The sequence below is a fragment of the Vigna angularis genome, chromosome 1, assembly GCF_016808095.1.
Source record: "Vigna angularis cultivar LongXiaoDou No.4 chromosome 1, ASM1680809v1, whole genome shotgun sequence".
NCBI lineage: Eukaryota > Viridiplantae > Streptophyta > Magnoliopsida > Fabales > Fabaceae > Vigna > Vigna angularis.
This window is the reverse complement of record NC_068970.1, coordinates 47624505-47639375: the sequence shown is the minus strand read 5'-3', so window position 1 is coordinate 47639375 and position 14871 is coordinate 47624505. Positions and strand designations below refer to the sequence as shown.

At 30.9% G+C, this 14871-nt stretch overlaps 1 protein-coding gene across 1 annotated transcript; it reads left to right on the top strand.

The window, feature by feature from the left end:
- The first annotated feature begins 4500 nt into the window (after positions 1 to 4500).
- On the top strand, positions 4501 to 5723 carry LOC108321032 (polygalacturonase inhibitor 2). The gene has a single exon (XM_017552658.2). It carries the CDS (start codon positions 4538 to 4540, stop codon positions 5537 to 5539), a length of 1002 nt encoding a protein of 333 aa, XP_017408147.1. The 5' UTR covers positions 4501 to 4537; the 3' UTR covers positions 5540 to 5723.
- The last annotated feature ends 9148 nt before the right edge of the window (positions 5724 to 14871 follow it).

The following is a 14871-nucleotide window of genomic DNA, read 5'->3' as shown; positions in this document are numbered from 1 at the left end:
GAATAGTTTACTTTACTTTAAGTTCTTTTTGTTTTGATATTGATAGCTTTAGTGTTAGCTTTGATATAATTTCGACTGTGATTAGATGAATTCTGGTTATATATACATTGGAAAAATTGGTTTTCTGATTTTCAGGTGTAGTAAAATTAAGAAAAATGAATCAATTAAAAAAAACCATAAATTTAATGTCGGCTCATGCACTAAGAGATGCCAATATACTTATATTGACATCGTTCAGTGCACTAAACGACGTCAAATTCCTTCAATTGCACACCCAAAGTAAATATTCGCTAGGCGAATTTCTCTGAGGCTAAGTGAGAGGGATGTCACCCTCCAAGTATATTCGACATCCATGCCATGTCTCACCTTTCTTTAGTGGACGTCAAATCCTCCATTACATCCAACAGAAGGAATGACCATTGATCACAAATTAGATGTCGAAGTTCTTATGGGACGACGTCTTATATCTTAAATTAACGTCGGCCCTTATAATTCGACGTCAATTTAATGTCTCCGGATATGACGTCCACCTCGACTTCGACGTTAAAGGTCGAGAAACACTGACATTATACGTTGTTTTTGTACTAGTGATTAATATAGGAAACTAGTAATTATAGGTTATTTTGACGCTCTCAATAACTTCCATACTCAAGAAGAGAATGATGGTTATGTGATGGAGACTAGTACGAGATCCCTAGTCTATTTTTTATTTGTTAGTCGTAGATGCTTGAAAAGATTAACCTTGAAGTGTGGTGAATTGTTGATGAGGATACTATTGTTGTTGTTATACCACCTCAAAGGCAGGACCTCTATAGTTTGATATCAATACATGTATCCAAATGGTCAATCTAGAGTTAGATAGTGAATTGTGTATGAATATTGTTGGTAATTTATGGTTAAATTATTGAATGATGATTATAAATTATGCTTATGTGTGTTTTTCGATAAACTAACTTAACATTTTCTTTATGTTTGTGTTTGTTCATCTCTTAGATTGTAATGATCATCTTTATTATGTGAGTAGATGAGGAGCTATCTCTGGATGAGATGTTAGGTGGCAATGATGGAGCATAAGACCAGTCTTAAACTTCTTAATGGTTGATGTTGTATATATATTTATAATTGTGTATAGTTTCTTTTTGATAAACTTTTATATACACTTTAACTCTCTAATGTAAAAAGTAATGTTGAATAATATTTTATCTTCTCTTGAATAACTATAAAAGTTCATATATATTTTTGTCATGATTGTTATAGTTTTATTTATGTGTGATCTATCCTAATAGTGATAATACCATTGAAATTTTGAAATTTTACACATAAAACCTATTAATATTTTTTAGAAAAAGAATTGAACATAATCTAAAACTTTACGGAAAACTGGTAAACATGTTTATGGTAATCTTTCTCACTATATAATCTCTATTAGATTGTCTAATGCTTGTCGGGAAAAGTTTTATATGCTATTAAAACATCATTATAGTTTCTCTATCTTTATTAACTTAGTTGATTAGTGAATTAGATATTATTTATAAGTTATAATATCAAATAATACAAAATTAAATTAAATCTTAATAAAATTTACAACAGTTCTAAAAATTTAAAATTTTAATCACATTTCTAAACTCAATTATAAAATTCTATATAAATTTAAACACAAAATATATAGAACTTTAATTAAATCTTTACCACAATCCAATTCTACTCTGTTGTAAAAAAAAATATTTTTTACAATAATTTTATATTTATTAAAAATATGTGATTAAAAAAAATATTCACATTTTTTTAACAAATATGAACTCTCTTAAAACTAGTTACATGTTTAATTGATCTAAAATGCTTTTTATAAGAAAGATGAACTCTTTTAAAAACTATTTACGTGTTTAATTGATATAAAATACCTTTTTATTTTTTGTATAAATCACATGAAAAACATTTAGATCGATTTCTCTACTTCCTCCTCCTCCACGTCACCTTATTATTTTAGTCAACCTGAGGTCCTCTTCAAATTCACGATTGAGTTTTTCCAGGCCCACATAAATCTAAAATTATACTCAAATACAAAAATATAGGGCATACAATTTCATAATTAACAAAGAAATAAATACATTAAATTTTATTAATTTCATTTTAGATTATTTATTCTTTAAAATATTTTAAAATTTACAATTTTTTTTATTTTCATGAAATATTTCAATCATCACAAAATATATAAAAATTTCTGAATATTAAACAACTATTAATGATTAAAATATATATCTTTGTCAGTTAGAGTGTTTTTTTCGCCATTTTTTATTGATGTGGACTGAAAATCTTTCAACTTACATTGAAAAAACAATCATAGTTAATAACGTTTCAGCCAAAATCAGACTGAAAAAAATCATATTGAGAAGAAAATACAAATAGAAAATGCATAAATTTGAGAAAACAAAAAATATTAAACTTTTACATTTTTTTAGTCAAATTGCGAAATTATCTAATTTTGAATAATTTAGTTATTCTCATAAAATTTTAAAAGAACAATGATACTCATACATCTATTATATGTTTGTTTTTTCTTTTAATATCTTTCTTTTATCACATCGTATAAATGATAAATTTATTATTTTTATTATCTTTCTTTCTTTTTCTCTCTCCCTCTCTCTCTCTCTCTCTCTCTCTCTATATATATATATATATATATATATATATATATATATATATATATATATATATAATAAGTAATAATGTATTTTTTTAGATGAATCATTTTTCTAACAATAAATCATTCTCTTAAAATTTCCTATTTCCCTTTTAAAAGAGTAAAGTGAGTAAAAAGTACTCAGTTTCATCAATTGACTTTGTAGTTTTCTTGTTACTTGTGCCAACCAAGTTTCACGTACGATCTTAATGGTGGTATGAATGAACGGGTCCAACTTGTCCGATGCCGTAGCGAAGATAACCCCGCTGCATTCATTTCACCATTAACATTGATATGTTAAGATGCCAACTTTTTATTATTTAATAGGTTAATTACGTTCTTTTTTTCTTTAAACTATAAAACAATTTAAGTTCCTTTTTCAAAGTTTCATTCAACATCTTTAACTTTAAAAGATATTTAGATTTAATCCTCAACAATTAAGTGTTAACTGTTTTTTGACTTGGCAAAAATAGTGTGCCATGTCACCCAATCATTTTTTTACATATGTCATGTATTAGTATTTTCATTTATTTCGTTTTTTTTTTGTTTTTTCTTTGTTTCTTTTTTCCTTTCTCCTCATCTCGAGCTGTCTTCATCCTGGTCCAAGGTTTTCAACCTCTTCCTTCTTCTTCATCTTCAGTATGCTTCCTCCATCCATTTATCTGTTTTTGCATTTTATTTCTCTATTTTCACATTTGATTAACGAGTTGTGTCCCTGGGTGAAGAACATTCAAGTAGAGTGGGAAAATAAGATGATTTCAATGGTGTTGGCGCCTTTATATGTATGACAAATGAAGATTAATTTTGTTGGATTTTCTGTGATTTTATGTTCTGTATGAAAATAATTTTTGGAATTTTTGATAGTTTTGATAATTGGAAGATGAAGTTAAAGCTAGACGTGATAATGGAATTTTGCATGTCGTTGTGGTTGTGAGGTTAATAATAAATGATATGTTGAAGGTGGGGAAATGGAAAATGATTACGTGTGCAGTTGACGTGACACTTTATTTGTCACGTTTAAAAAGATATTAACTACTGAAGACCAAGTATATGAATTTCAAAAGGATAAAGACGTTAATATAACACATTTTAAAAAAATAAAAATTGTTTAATAGTTTTGGAATAAAAAACATATTATCCCTTCTTTATGCAATGTGGTTCCTGGAATGCCACTGTATTCTCAACAAATTCGCCCATTTTACTCTCTATCTGATAATTATGATTTGAGCAAGCTGATAGTTCCGACCAGATTGAAGAATTTGTTCTGAAAATGTCTTCATGAGCGTGGTTAATCTATGTCCCCCCTTTTCAACGTATCTCTGTGCAACCAGATTATTATATATCTGCAATCAAATTCCAATTCTTAAGTCAATTCTCTACGACATCTCTCTATCTTATGTAGTTTTGTCTTACATCGTATCCAAAATTATTACCTACTCAGAAGTTGCTAAATGTTGACTAACTTCTCTTACTTATATCTAAATATAGCCATTAGTATATTAATTGAAATATCTTTCGCTTCGTTAATTATTACTTGTTTTAACGCCGACACTTTATATCTGCTGATTATTTAAACACAAGTAGTGCTGATGAGCAGGATAGTGTTTGGTCAAATCAATATGATTGGGTTAAGATGTTTTCACTGAAATTGTTCCTTCCCTGTTCGGGTTAAGAAAACTGGTATTAAGTCTTCTATATACATATAAAACCTCAGCCCAGTGGGCGCGTGCATGCGTGACCTTTCTGAAGACTTAATTGGATGAATTGACTCCTAATAGTCAAATATAGCAGCTTGAACGATATAAAATACCCCATTCTCATCCATTTTTAACACACAAATCAAATCCAAAAAAAAACATGTCTTCAACCTTCTGCATAGTTTTACTCGTTGTTCTATCCTTCAGCAGTGTACTGTCGGAGCTATGCAACCCACAAGACAAGCAAGCCCTTCTCCAAATCAAGAAAGACCTTGGCAACCCCATCACTCTCTCCTCATGGCTTCCAACCACCGACTGTTGCAACAGAACCTGGCAAGGTGTTTCATGCGACACCGACACCCAAACATACCGCGTCAACAACCTCGACCTCTCCGACCTTAACCTCCCAAAACCCTATCCCGTCCCTTCCTCCCTCGCCAACCTCCCTTTCCTCAATTTTCTCTACATTGGCCGCACCGACAACCTCGTCGGTCCAATCCCCACTGCCATCGCTAAACTCACCCAACTCCGTTATCTCTATATCACCCACACCAATGTCTCCGGCACAATACCCGATTTCTTGTCACAAATCAAAACCCTCGTCACCCTCGACTTCTCCTACAACGCCCTCTCCGGCACCCTCCCTCCGTCCATCTCTTCTCTCCCCAACCTCGTCGGAATCACCTTCGACGGCAACAGAATCTCCGGAGCCATCCCCGACTCCTACGGCTCGTTTTCGAAGCTGTTCACGTCGATGACCATCTCCCGCAACCGCCTCACCGGGAAGATTCCAGCGACTTTTGCGAATCTGAACCTGGCGTTCGTTGACTTGTCTCGGAACATGCTGGAGGGTGACGCGTCGGTGCTGTTCGGGTCGGATAAGAACACGCAGAAGATACAACTGGCGCAGAACTCTCTTGCTTTCGATCTGGGGAAGGTAGGGTTGTCAAAGAACTTGAACGGGTTGGATCTGAGGAACAACCGTATCTATGGGACGCTACCTGAGGGACTCACGCAGCTTAAGTTTCTGCACAGTCTGAATGTGAGCTTCAATAATCTGTGTGGTGAGATTCCTCAAGGTGGGAACTTGCAAAGATTTGACGTGTATGCGTACGCTAACAACAAATGCTTGTGTGGCTCTCCTCTTCCTGCTTGCACTTGATCATTTCATTTCCAGATTTGGTAATATATGGATGCATAATGTTTGCCTTTGTATGAACATCTATAATTCTGTCTCCACCTCATCAACCCTTAGATTGAGAAAATAAGTTTATAAGACATGTAATACAATAAATGCCTTCTATCATTACCCTAAAAGTGAATAATAATATTTACTTTAGGTAGTATACTACTCCTATCTCTCTCTGTGTGTCAAAGTTAAATATATTTTTAATACAAGCTTATTTTATTTATTCGTTTAATCATGCTACTAAAATAGTTTAAATATTTATTAGTGTGGGAACAACTTCAAATATTAATATTGCTTTAATATAAAATATCAATTATTTTGAGATAATTAAAAATACTAAAACTTGTATAATTTGTAACAGGAGTTTGGAAGTTTTGTGTAACAGGATCGATTTTTAAAATAATAGAAAGAAGGTAAACAGAAATAAAGTGAAGAAGATAAAATATAAATAAGATGAAGAAGATAAGAATATAATACAACGAAAGCTGAAAATAGGAATACAAAAGAGTATTTTCATAATGAAAATTAAATAAAACTTACAGTTTTCATAAACGAAAGAACTTGTTAGAAACGAAATCTTATTATAAATATTTTCTTCATAAAATTCTTACAACTCTTATATATATATAACTTACATACTTATTTGTCAAACTTCTGCATTCTCGTCTAGATAGAATTCTCATCTAGATAGAATCTTATTGACACAGTAGAACACACTAGATATTACATGTTTTACAATAATGTCCTTTAACCATTTACATTTTTATCTTTATTTTTAAAATATCTTATGTTTATCAAACTTTTCATGACGAGCTTCTTGTCTTTATTCTCTTTTTCTTTTTCAAATTTATCATGACGAGAAATCTTCTTGAGTGTTGTCATATCTTCTTTTCTTCTTTATCTTCTTTTCTTCTTCTTTTTTTAGTATTGTCACGTCTTTTGTTCATCTTTGTTTTCTTTTCTTTTTCTGAGTGTTATTACATCTTCTTTTCTTATTTCATTCAAACATATGAAATTGATTAAATTGAAGATTTTCTTCTTTTGAATCTATCTTTGATGGTAATGACTTTGCTTTAATTACCCGTTCAAAGTTCTTCATGTTCGTTGTTGTTGCTAATTCTGTAGTAGTCTCTGTTTTTCAGCCATAAATAATAACTTCTATAGGTTAATGCTAGACTTGTGTCTTCCTTTTTTTTGTTGATAATTGACTTGCCATTGATCAATTTTTTCTTATTGACAAGGCTAGTATTAAATTTGTTCCACCACTTGAGTTTAAACCTTCTTGAGAGGGATTTTATATCTACGTTTTCATAAATTGGTTCTATAATATATTCCCAAGCTACAATCCAAGTTATAGACTAAGTAGTCACAACTGATATCAATCTATAACCTGAATCAAACAAAGTCTTTTCTCTAAACTAAGAATAAACTTCTGTAATTTGAGATGGGAAAATAGACGGCAATGAGCCGAATTCTGAAAACCATTTAATAAACCCTTTGGGAAATTTTAGGGAGATTCCTCTCCTAAACCAGATAAACCATGAATGGGTTTTTGGATGAACATATAAGGCTGGACCAGACTTCTATATAATCATAATAATTGTACGTTTGGGGGTTAAAGGTTCTTGAGAAGGATTTAGAATCATGGGGTCGTTAAAGGTTCTAAAGATAATATTTTTAAGACTTTTAGTGTTGAGAAAAGGATAATTCATTATCATTTTTAGTATGAGATATTTAAGCAGAATCAATATCTACTAAAATAAACTCATAAAACATTCTAGTTTTGGCTAGCTCTATCAGATGGTAATGAAAATCTTTGGGAACACTAGTAAAAAATCTTTGATAATATTGCGCGGTGACATTTTTGAAATTATATCGACAGTATAGGCCTCGGTTGGAACAGACCGACAACAGTATATGCCTTTCGGCCTCGGTTCTGAGGGGAACCGCGACCTATTGTCCCTACAAAATTCTGACATTCCCCCGAAGGCAGTCCTGAAATAAATTTGCTAGAGAATAGGCCTCGGTTTGAGGGGGAACCGCGACCTATTTTCTCTGCAAAATTCTGACATTCCCGCCAAGTCAGTCCTGAAATAAATTTGGAGTCATACCGTGAGGGAATAGGCCTCAGTTTTGGGGGGAACCACGGCCTATTGTCCCTGGAAAATTCTAACATTCCCCCCAAGGCAGTCTTGAAATAAATTTGGAGTCAGACAATCAGGGAATAGGCCTCGATTCTTAGGGGAACCGCGACCTATTCCCTTATCTGAAAAAATTTTAAATATTTCAGAGTATAGGCCTCGGTTAGACGGGGAACCGAGGCATAAAGGTTGAAAAAAAATTCAAAATTGTCATTTCAGATCAATTTTAAATTTTTCTTTTAGGAGAATAGGCATCGGTTAAGTTGGGAACCGAGGTCGTATCCCCTCTATTATCCCGGTTTTCTAATGAACCGAGGTAGTAACATTTGATTAGGTTAAAAAAATGTTATAAAGAGTGAATAGTTTCGTCTTCCTCGAACTCTCTGAAACTGTTCAAACTCTCTGAAAAGCTCTCCTCCGCCGTGCCCATTCACGCCGTTATCATTGCATTCTCACCAATCAACCTTGATTTCGGTTGCCATCGTTGCCTTCGTGATCATTTTAGAAGCATTTACATCGATCAAAATCAGTTTTGAAGCATTATTGTGTTGTCGTCGTGGTTTGTTCATTTTTTCTTCGCGTTTTTGGATTGTTTAGATAAGTTTTTTGATTATTTTCTTGCGTTTTTTATTATTTTGGATGATGAGACTAACGTTTTGTTGTATTTGTGTGTAGGTATTGTGATTTTGCTGCGTTCCAAAACTTAGGTAGTCATATCTTCTTTGTTGTTGGCTCCTTTTTCACGCTCTCAGGTTCCTATTATTTTGTTTATTAAACTTTTTTTGTAAATTTTTAATTTTTTGTATGTTGAATATATGTAATTATGTGTGATTGAATGTTTGAATTGATCATTTGAATGCTTATTGATTGTATGATTGTATGACTGAATTGATTGTATAATTGAATTGATTTAATATGTAAAATTCTATAATTGTAATTTTGTAATATTTAGGAATGGATCGAAATTGGATTAATTTATCACACATTAGTGCTGAGTACGAGAGAGGGGTAGAGGAATTTATACAATTTGCACAACGTAATGAGGGTACAAGTGATGATGAAGTGAATTTTAGATGTCCTTGTGTGAACTGTTTGAATGCGAGAAAGTTGAACGCAACCAAAATTAGAGAACATCTTATTTGTGATGGTTTCCTAAGATACTATACAACATGGATATGGCACGGCAAAGAAACACACTTTCCGAGTGACTCCCAAACTGAAAATGTTATTGATTCCATCATGGAAGAAGATCGACCGGATGAAGACAAATTAGAGGACATGTACCTGCTACTATCGGAAAGGTTTTTAATATTTTCAAGGTCTATTGAACATTTGGTTGAATTTAAGGCGTTTCAGGCCTTAATGATAATGTCGAGACTTGTTTTTGTGATCTCAATGGGAAGATCATAATGATCTTTATTTAGTGGCTCGCTACTCATTGTTGTTTTTTCTGTAAAAACTATGTGATTACAAAAATGGTAATGAATTCTCCTTTCCTTTTATATGTTATATTTAAAAATCAAAATAAGACAATAAAGTTTGTCATCTTGCAAAATATATTTAGAAACCAGATTTTGGACGTCCGCTTTGCAATCAATTCTAGTAAAAAAACTTTTTATTGAATAAATCATCTTCAAACTTTTGTAAACATAAAACTATTGACAAAATCTCTTTTCTTTTCTTACAGTAGAATACTTTTGTTGAGTGGGATGCCAGATTCGTGAATAATACCTGACGATTTGCTCTTTAAAAGAGTCTTGGATTTTTTGTTTAAGAATTCCCCCATAACCTAACTCTGAGGCATCTGTTTCTACTATTAAAGAGGCTTCTGGATTTGGCATTCCTAAACAAGGAAGTTTTTAACCCATTCTTTTACTTTTATTATTGTCTGGGTCATTTTCCTATGTCCATGCAGGTGGATTTTTTCGAAGTCTTTTGTATAATGGTGTACAAATTTTTCTAATATTTGGAATAAAATCAACTATATAATTTACAAATCCTAAGAATCTTTGTAACTGTTGTTTATCTTTTATTTCATTTGGAAATTAGATGTAAATTTTAATGATCTTTGTATTGGAGTTATGGTGTTTTGATAAATTTCATAACCTAGTTTGGAAGATTTTCATCTTTCTTGCTGATACTACTAATCCATTTAATGATAAATATGTCTAAATGATTAATATGATCAGTAATGTTTTTAGAAAAGATTAGTACATAATCTAAGTATACTATTGAAAACTTCAAATAAGGATACAAAATATCATTCATTATATTTTGGAATTCACTTAAGAGCCTTTTTTAATCCTTATGGCATCACATTTATATTTTTTAAATGTTTCTTCTTTTATGATTAAAGTTACTTCACCATGCCATTTATACGTGGTTATTAAGCTTAACTATAGTTTAAGACGTTTTATTTCTTCTTGTAGATCTTTTATTGTTACTGATTGACTCAGACTCTTGCACCTATTGTAAATTTCTTTCATACTTATTGGTTTTACATATTGTTGAACTTCCTCACTTATTGTTATTAAATTGTTTAATTGCTGTAAAAATTCATCTTTTGATGGAGAATCTTCTAATTTATCTATTATAGAGATTAATGTAGAAGTTTGGTCTTTTGTTAACATACTTTCTTTTCTCAATTTATTTTGTAATTTAAAATCTGTGCATACTTGTATTCCTGTTTCTACAACTATGTTATGTATTTGACCATAAGTTAATATGTCATACACTATTGGTTTACCATAATGTCTTTCTAAATTCATTTTTACTTTTTCTACAAACAATTTAGGTAATCCAGCTAAAAATCTTTCTTCACAAAATCCAGCAAAAGCATCTTCTCTTGGAGTTACTTTTGACAAAATTATCTTTATATCATCTATAATCTGACATTGTTGGACAGTAAAGATTTGCTAATTGATTTGCGGACCTTTCTTTAAAAATATTTAGATCTCCTACAAAGTTTTGAATTATTGAGTAAATTAATGTTGAGACTGCATCTTCCTGATTTGTTTCAATTTTTACACTATTGAGAATTGCTAATTTATCTTGTTTTGTGCAGAGATTATCCCACCAACCTTTTAATTGGCCAGTGAATCCTTGTACAATGGTTATAGCAGCAGATTTGTCACTACAACATTTAGTTTTATGGGAGTAGTTGCCATTGTCATTTGAAAAGTCATATCTAAAATAGCTTGTTCACTCGTTCCATCTAAATTCCATTCAGTTATTTCATTTCCAGAGAAAGCATTTTGTATCAGTTCTCCTCTCTCTTCAAATTGCACATCAGTAGTTATAGGACGAGGATAATAGTTTCTAAGCTTTGGATATGTTTTTAATTTATTGATTTCTAATGTATTTATTGATGGTTTATTTAGCTGATCTAATTTCTTTTTTAATTCTTTTATTTTTAAATCTGTATCGCTTTTTTAATTTTAATGAATATAATTTTTTATGTGGTATGTTGAATAATTTATATATTGGTTTTATAGGTTCTTTTTAACTACTACGAGTTTCCTTTTGAGTCTTATTTTCTATTCTGGTTAATTATTTTGACATAATATCTAATACTGTATTTGAATAATTAAGTTGGGAATAAATTTTTTTAATATCTTTCACTTGTACATGCTTATCTTCACTTTTAATATCTTTATATAATATCTTTATATGGACTTGCTTCTATTTCTATATATATGTTGTGGAGTGTATTCTGATTCTATTATTTCATTATTTACTATTTTTCAAATATTAATATTTTATCTAGTGGACATATAGAGTTATTAATATTAAAGGGATATTCTAAGTTGTTGTCTCTATTGTAATTCGAAAACCAATCAAAGAAGTATAAGTTTATTTCATATCTTAGGTAATTATAAAATTCTTCTCTAAACTTTTCTACTAGTTGTTTTGTAAATGTTTTAAAATACCAATTTCTCCTTTCTTTATTATAATCACCTTCAAAATCGTGTTTAATCCAATTTTTATTATTTCAAAAGTTTCTTCTCTACTTAAAGTATTTAATATTTGTGAGGATGTTGGAGAATAATGAGGGGATTCTGATTTTCTTGATTCTTCGTATAAAGGATTTTGTTACAATTGGTGTAATCTTAAATCTAAATTTATTATGGATCCATCAACTGAATGTCTAGAAGTTTGTCCTTTATATATCATTTAGGGATTTCTTATGTTCATTGATGATGACCTATTCATTCTTAATCTAATATTTGGTAGGTAATTTTCTACTAAATTAATATGTAAATAACTTGCTAAATATAAATCTATGTATACTATAATACTACACATTAATATTATAAATTGATTTAATTATAAAAAACAAGAATAATAAGGATTGAACTGCTAAACAATGGGACATTGAACCTTTCATATTATTTCTCAAAAAGAATATATTAAAACTTCAACCATTAAATTAAAGGAATTGAAAGCCATTTTACATTTAGTTCACAATCCCTATTATTATGTATGATTCAATGAAAAAATATGAAACTAGAAAGTATACAATTTTATAATAGAAAAAATATGAAACTAGAAAGTATACAATTTTATAGTAGAAAAAATCAAACTTATATGGCGATGTGGGCCTATGTGATACTTTGGATCTATTTAAAGGTTTTTGCGCATTAGGGTTCACATCTTTTGAGGGATGTGGGCCTATGTGATACTTTGGATCTATTTAAAGGTTTTTGCGCATTAGGGTTCACATCTTTTGAGGGATGAAGCTTAGAAACCCTATTTTCGACCCTTTGGAAGCGGACTGGGCATGCGGGAGCTTTCCTTTTCTCTTTCTTGGGTTTCCATCTCATTTTCATTCTTCCATTGTAAGCCAAGGTTCTTCATGACAACGGAGAGCTAAATTCATTTGTTGTTAGGGAAAGATGTAACCTCTTAACTTCATGTATTTGAATATGTTTTGAATATTTTATGCTTCTTTCATTGGAACCGAATACAATGTCTTTGTGAATCCTTCGCAGCAGTGGAATCAAATACCACTCTATTGGAACCGAATACGCCTGAGTTCAATTTCATTTCAAACACTGTTCATCATCTTCTTTTGCTTCAAACCCGCGCATTCATCTTCAACCCCTTTCTTCTTCGTGCCATCTGCATAAAAACAAATCGATGTATATTAAAGTAATATATACAGATGGAATTTGATAAAACATTGAGAGCACATATGTCTTTTTACTAAAAATCCTTCCAAATCTCTTTCCTTCATCGGGTGATCGAAAACTTCTCCATCCCGCAAATTCATCTTCGTAGTTCTTTGTTTTTCCTCTCAAACGAACATACAATACGTTTCATGGTAATTAAAAAGAGAACATTACATTTACATCCTTTGTATAATATAAAACTAGTTGTAGTAATTTTGTATCAAAAGTAAGGAATAAAAGAATTATACTCAATATCTATTCTAGTTTTATTGCAATATTTGATATGACACGAAATTGGTCACAACTATAATTGTTGTCATGATCCTGTAAATTAATTTCGAACAAATTTAGTTGATTTGACAATAATTACAATGAAACCAAACCATCAAAGAAACCAAAATTTTAGTTTTATGATTAGGCCAGTGACAACATTTATCAAAAGCAATCACGTCATTAGATAGGACTAAGAAAGCTTTGATGCTTACATTAGAATAATAAAGAGTTGGTGGGTCTGACTAAGTTTTCAAAAATGGAAGGGGCTTCCAGTTTGGAAAAAATAAAAAAATAAACTCAAACCGAGAAGGGAAATGAAAAATGGGAGGGAATGAAAAAAAAATGCAAGGGAGAAGGAGCATAAAAATAGGATATTCTTTATTACGTACGTAGATAAAATCTGTATATAAGGTTGAATTATTTATGAATCAAAATCGATAAATAAATATTTATATGTAATATTAATTTACCTACGAATTATAATTAGTAGATAATATTTGTATATAATAATTAATTATGAATTTATATTCATATGTAATAATAATTGATAAGTAAATCATGATTTTATTTTTAATTTTTTGTGATGTACTCTTTTAACATCCCTCGCCCTTCCTCCACTCCAAGATCAAGGACATATGCAGCTTCGACTACCGAATCCAGAGCAACCATGTTTGATTAAGGAGTCACCAAAAAGCCCATGGCCTTATTAAGTTGCACAAAGCAATACTATTTTAGATTTTGAAATTTGCATTTGAAAAGGTTGGATAAAAAGCAGTACTAAGATAGAAGATACACCAAATAATATTTGAAAAGAAAAACAAGTATCTAAACTTACAGGACATCAAAGGAATCCAATGCTAAAAAGACAAAGGTAAGCACATCGATTAAGGACAACAGCCCTTGAAACTGTTTTAAAAGCAGAACAATAATGTGGACACAGTCGTATCTTTTCATATCTTTATCCTTCTCAAGAAGAAAACCTTGTACGTAATTAAGGATATCAGAAGAACCACCCAAAAATAGAAAATAGATATGAGAATTAAGAAACGAACCTTTGGTTCAGATTTGTCTGTCCATTGTATAGAGGGAGAACCAATTTAAACTTTTCAAAATAAAGAAAATTTGATCTTCTAAATAAATAAAATCAGAATTTTGAATTATCATAAAAGATCTCCAAAGATCAAAGTACCATAGCTGGCAAAGTTCTTCTTCAGGTAAGCCAACTTTTACTAATAATGTATATGTGTCAGTGACAGAATATAACTATGAAAGTGATAATTCTTTATGACTTCAATTCAGGTTTTGATAACAGTAATAATAGCTGGCAAATGTGACTTACCCCCCAAAAATGAGACTAATCATTCACGCCACCGATCAATTAACACGGGTCTGTCTAGATAATAGCTAGGATCAAATACTCTGATCTGCAGTAAATATTAACAAAAAATGAAACAAAATATTCATCATGACCATTGAAACATCTATATTACATCAAATTGTCCAGTGTATGGTGTAAAATCATGTACCAAGAAAAGCAGGGGGTGCTCAATAGCAAAACAACAACACTGATGAATAAACCAAAAGTGACTGACTAACAAAATAACTCACTGAAGAATAAACCAAAAGTGGTGCTCCGTAATATAACTTTTTCTTTTTCTCTGTATCTCTCTTCCCTCCATACTTCTATATATGACCCAACGCATCCACATTTCACAAATTA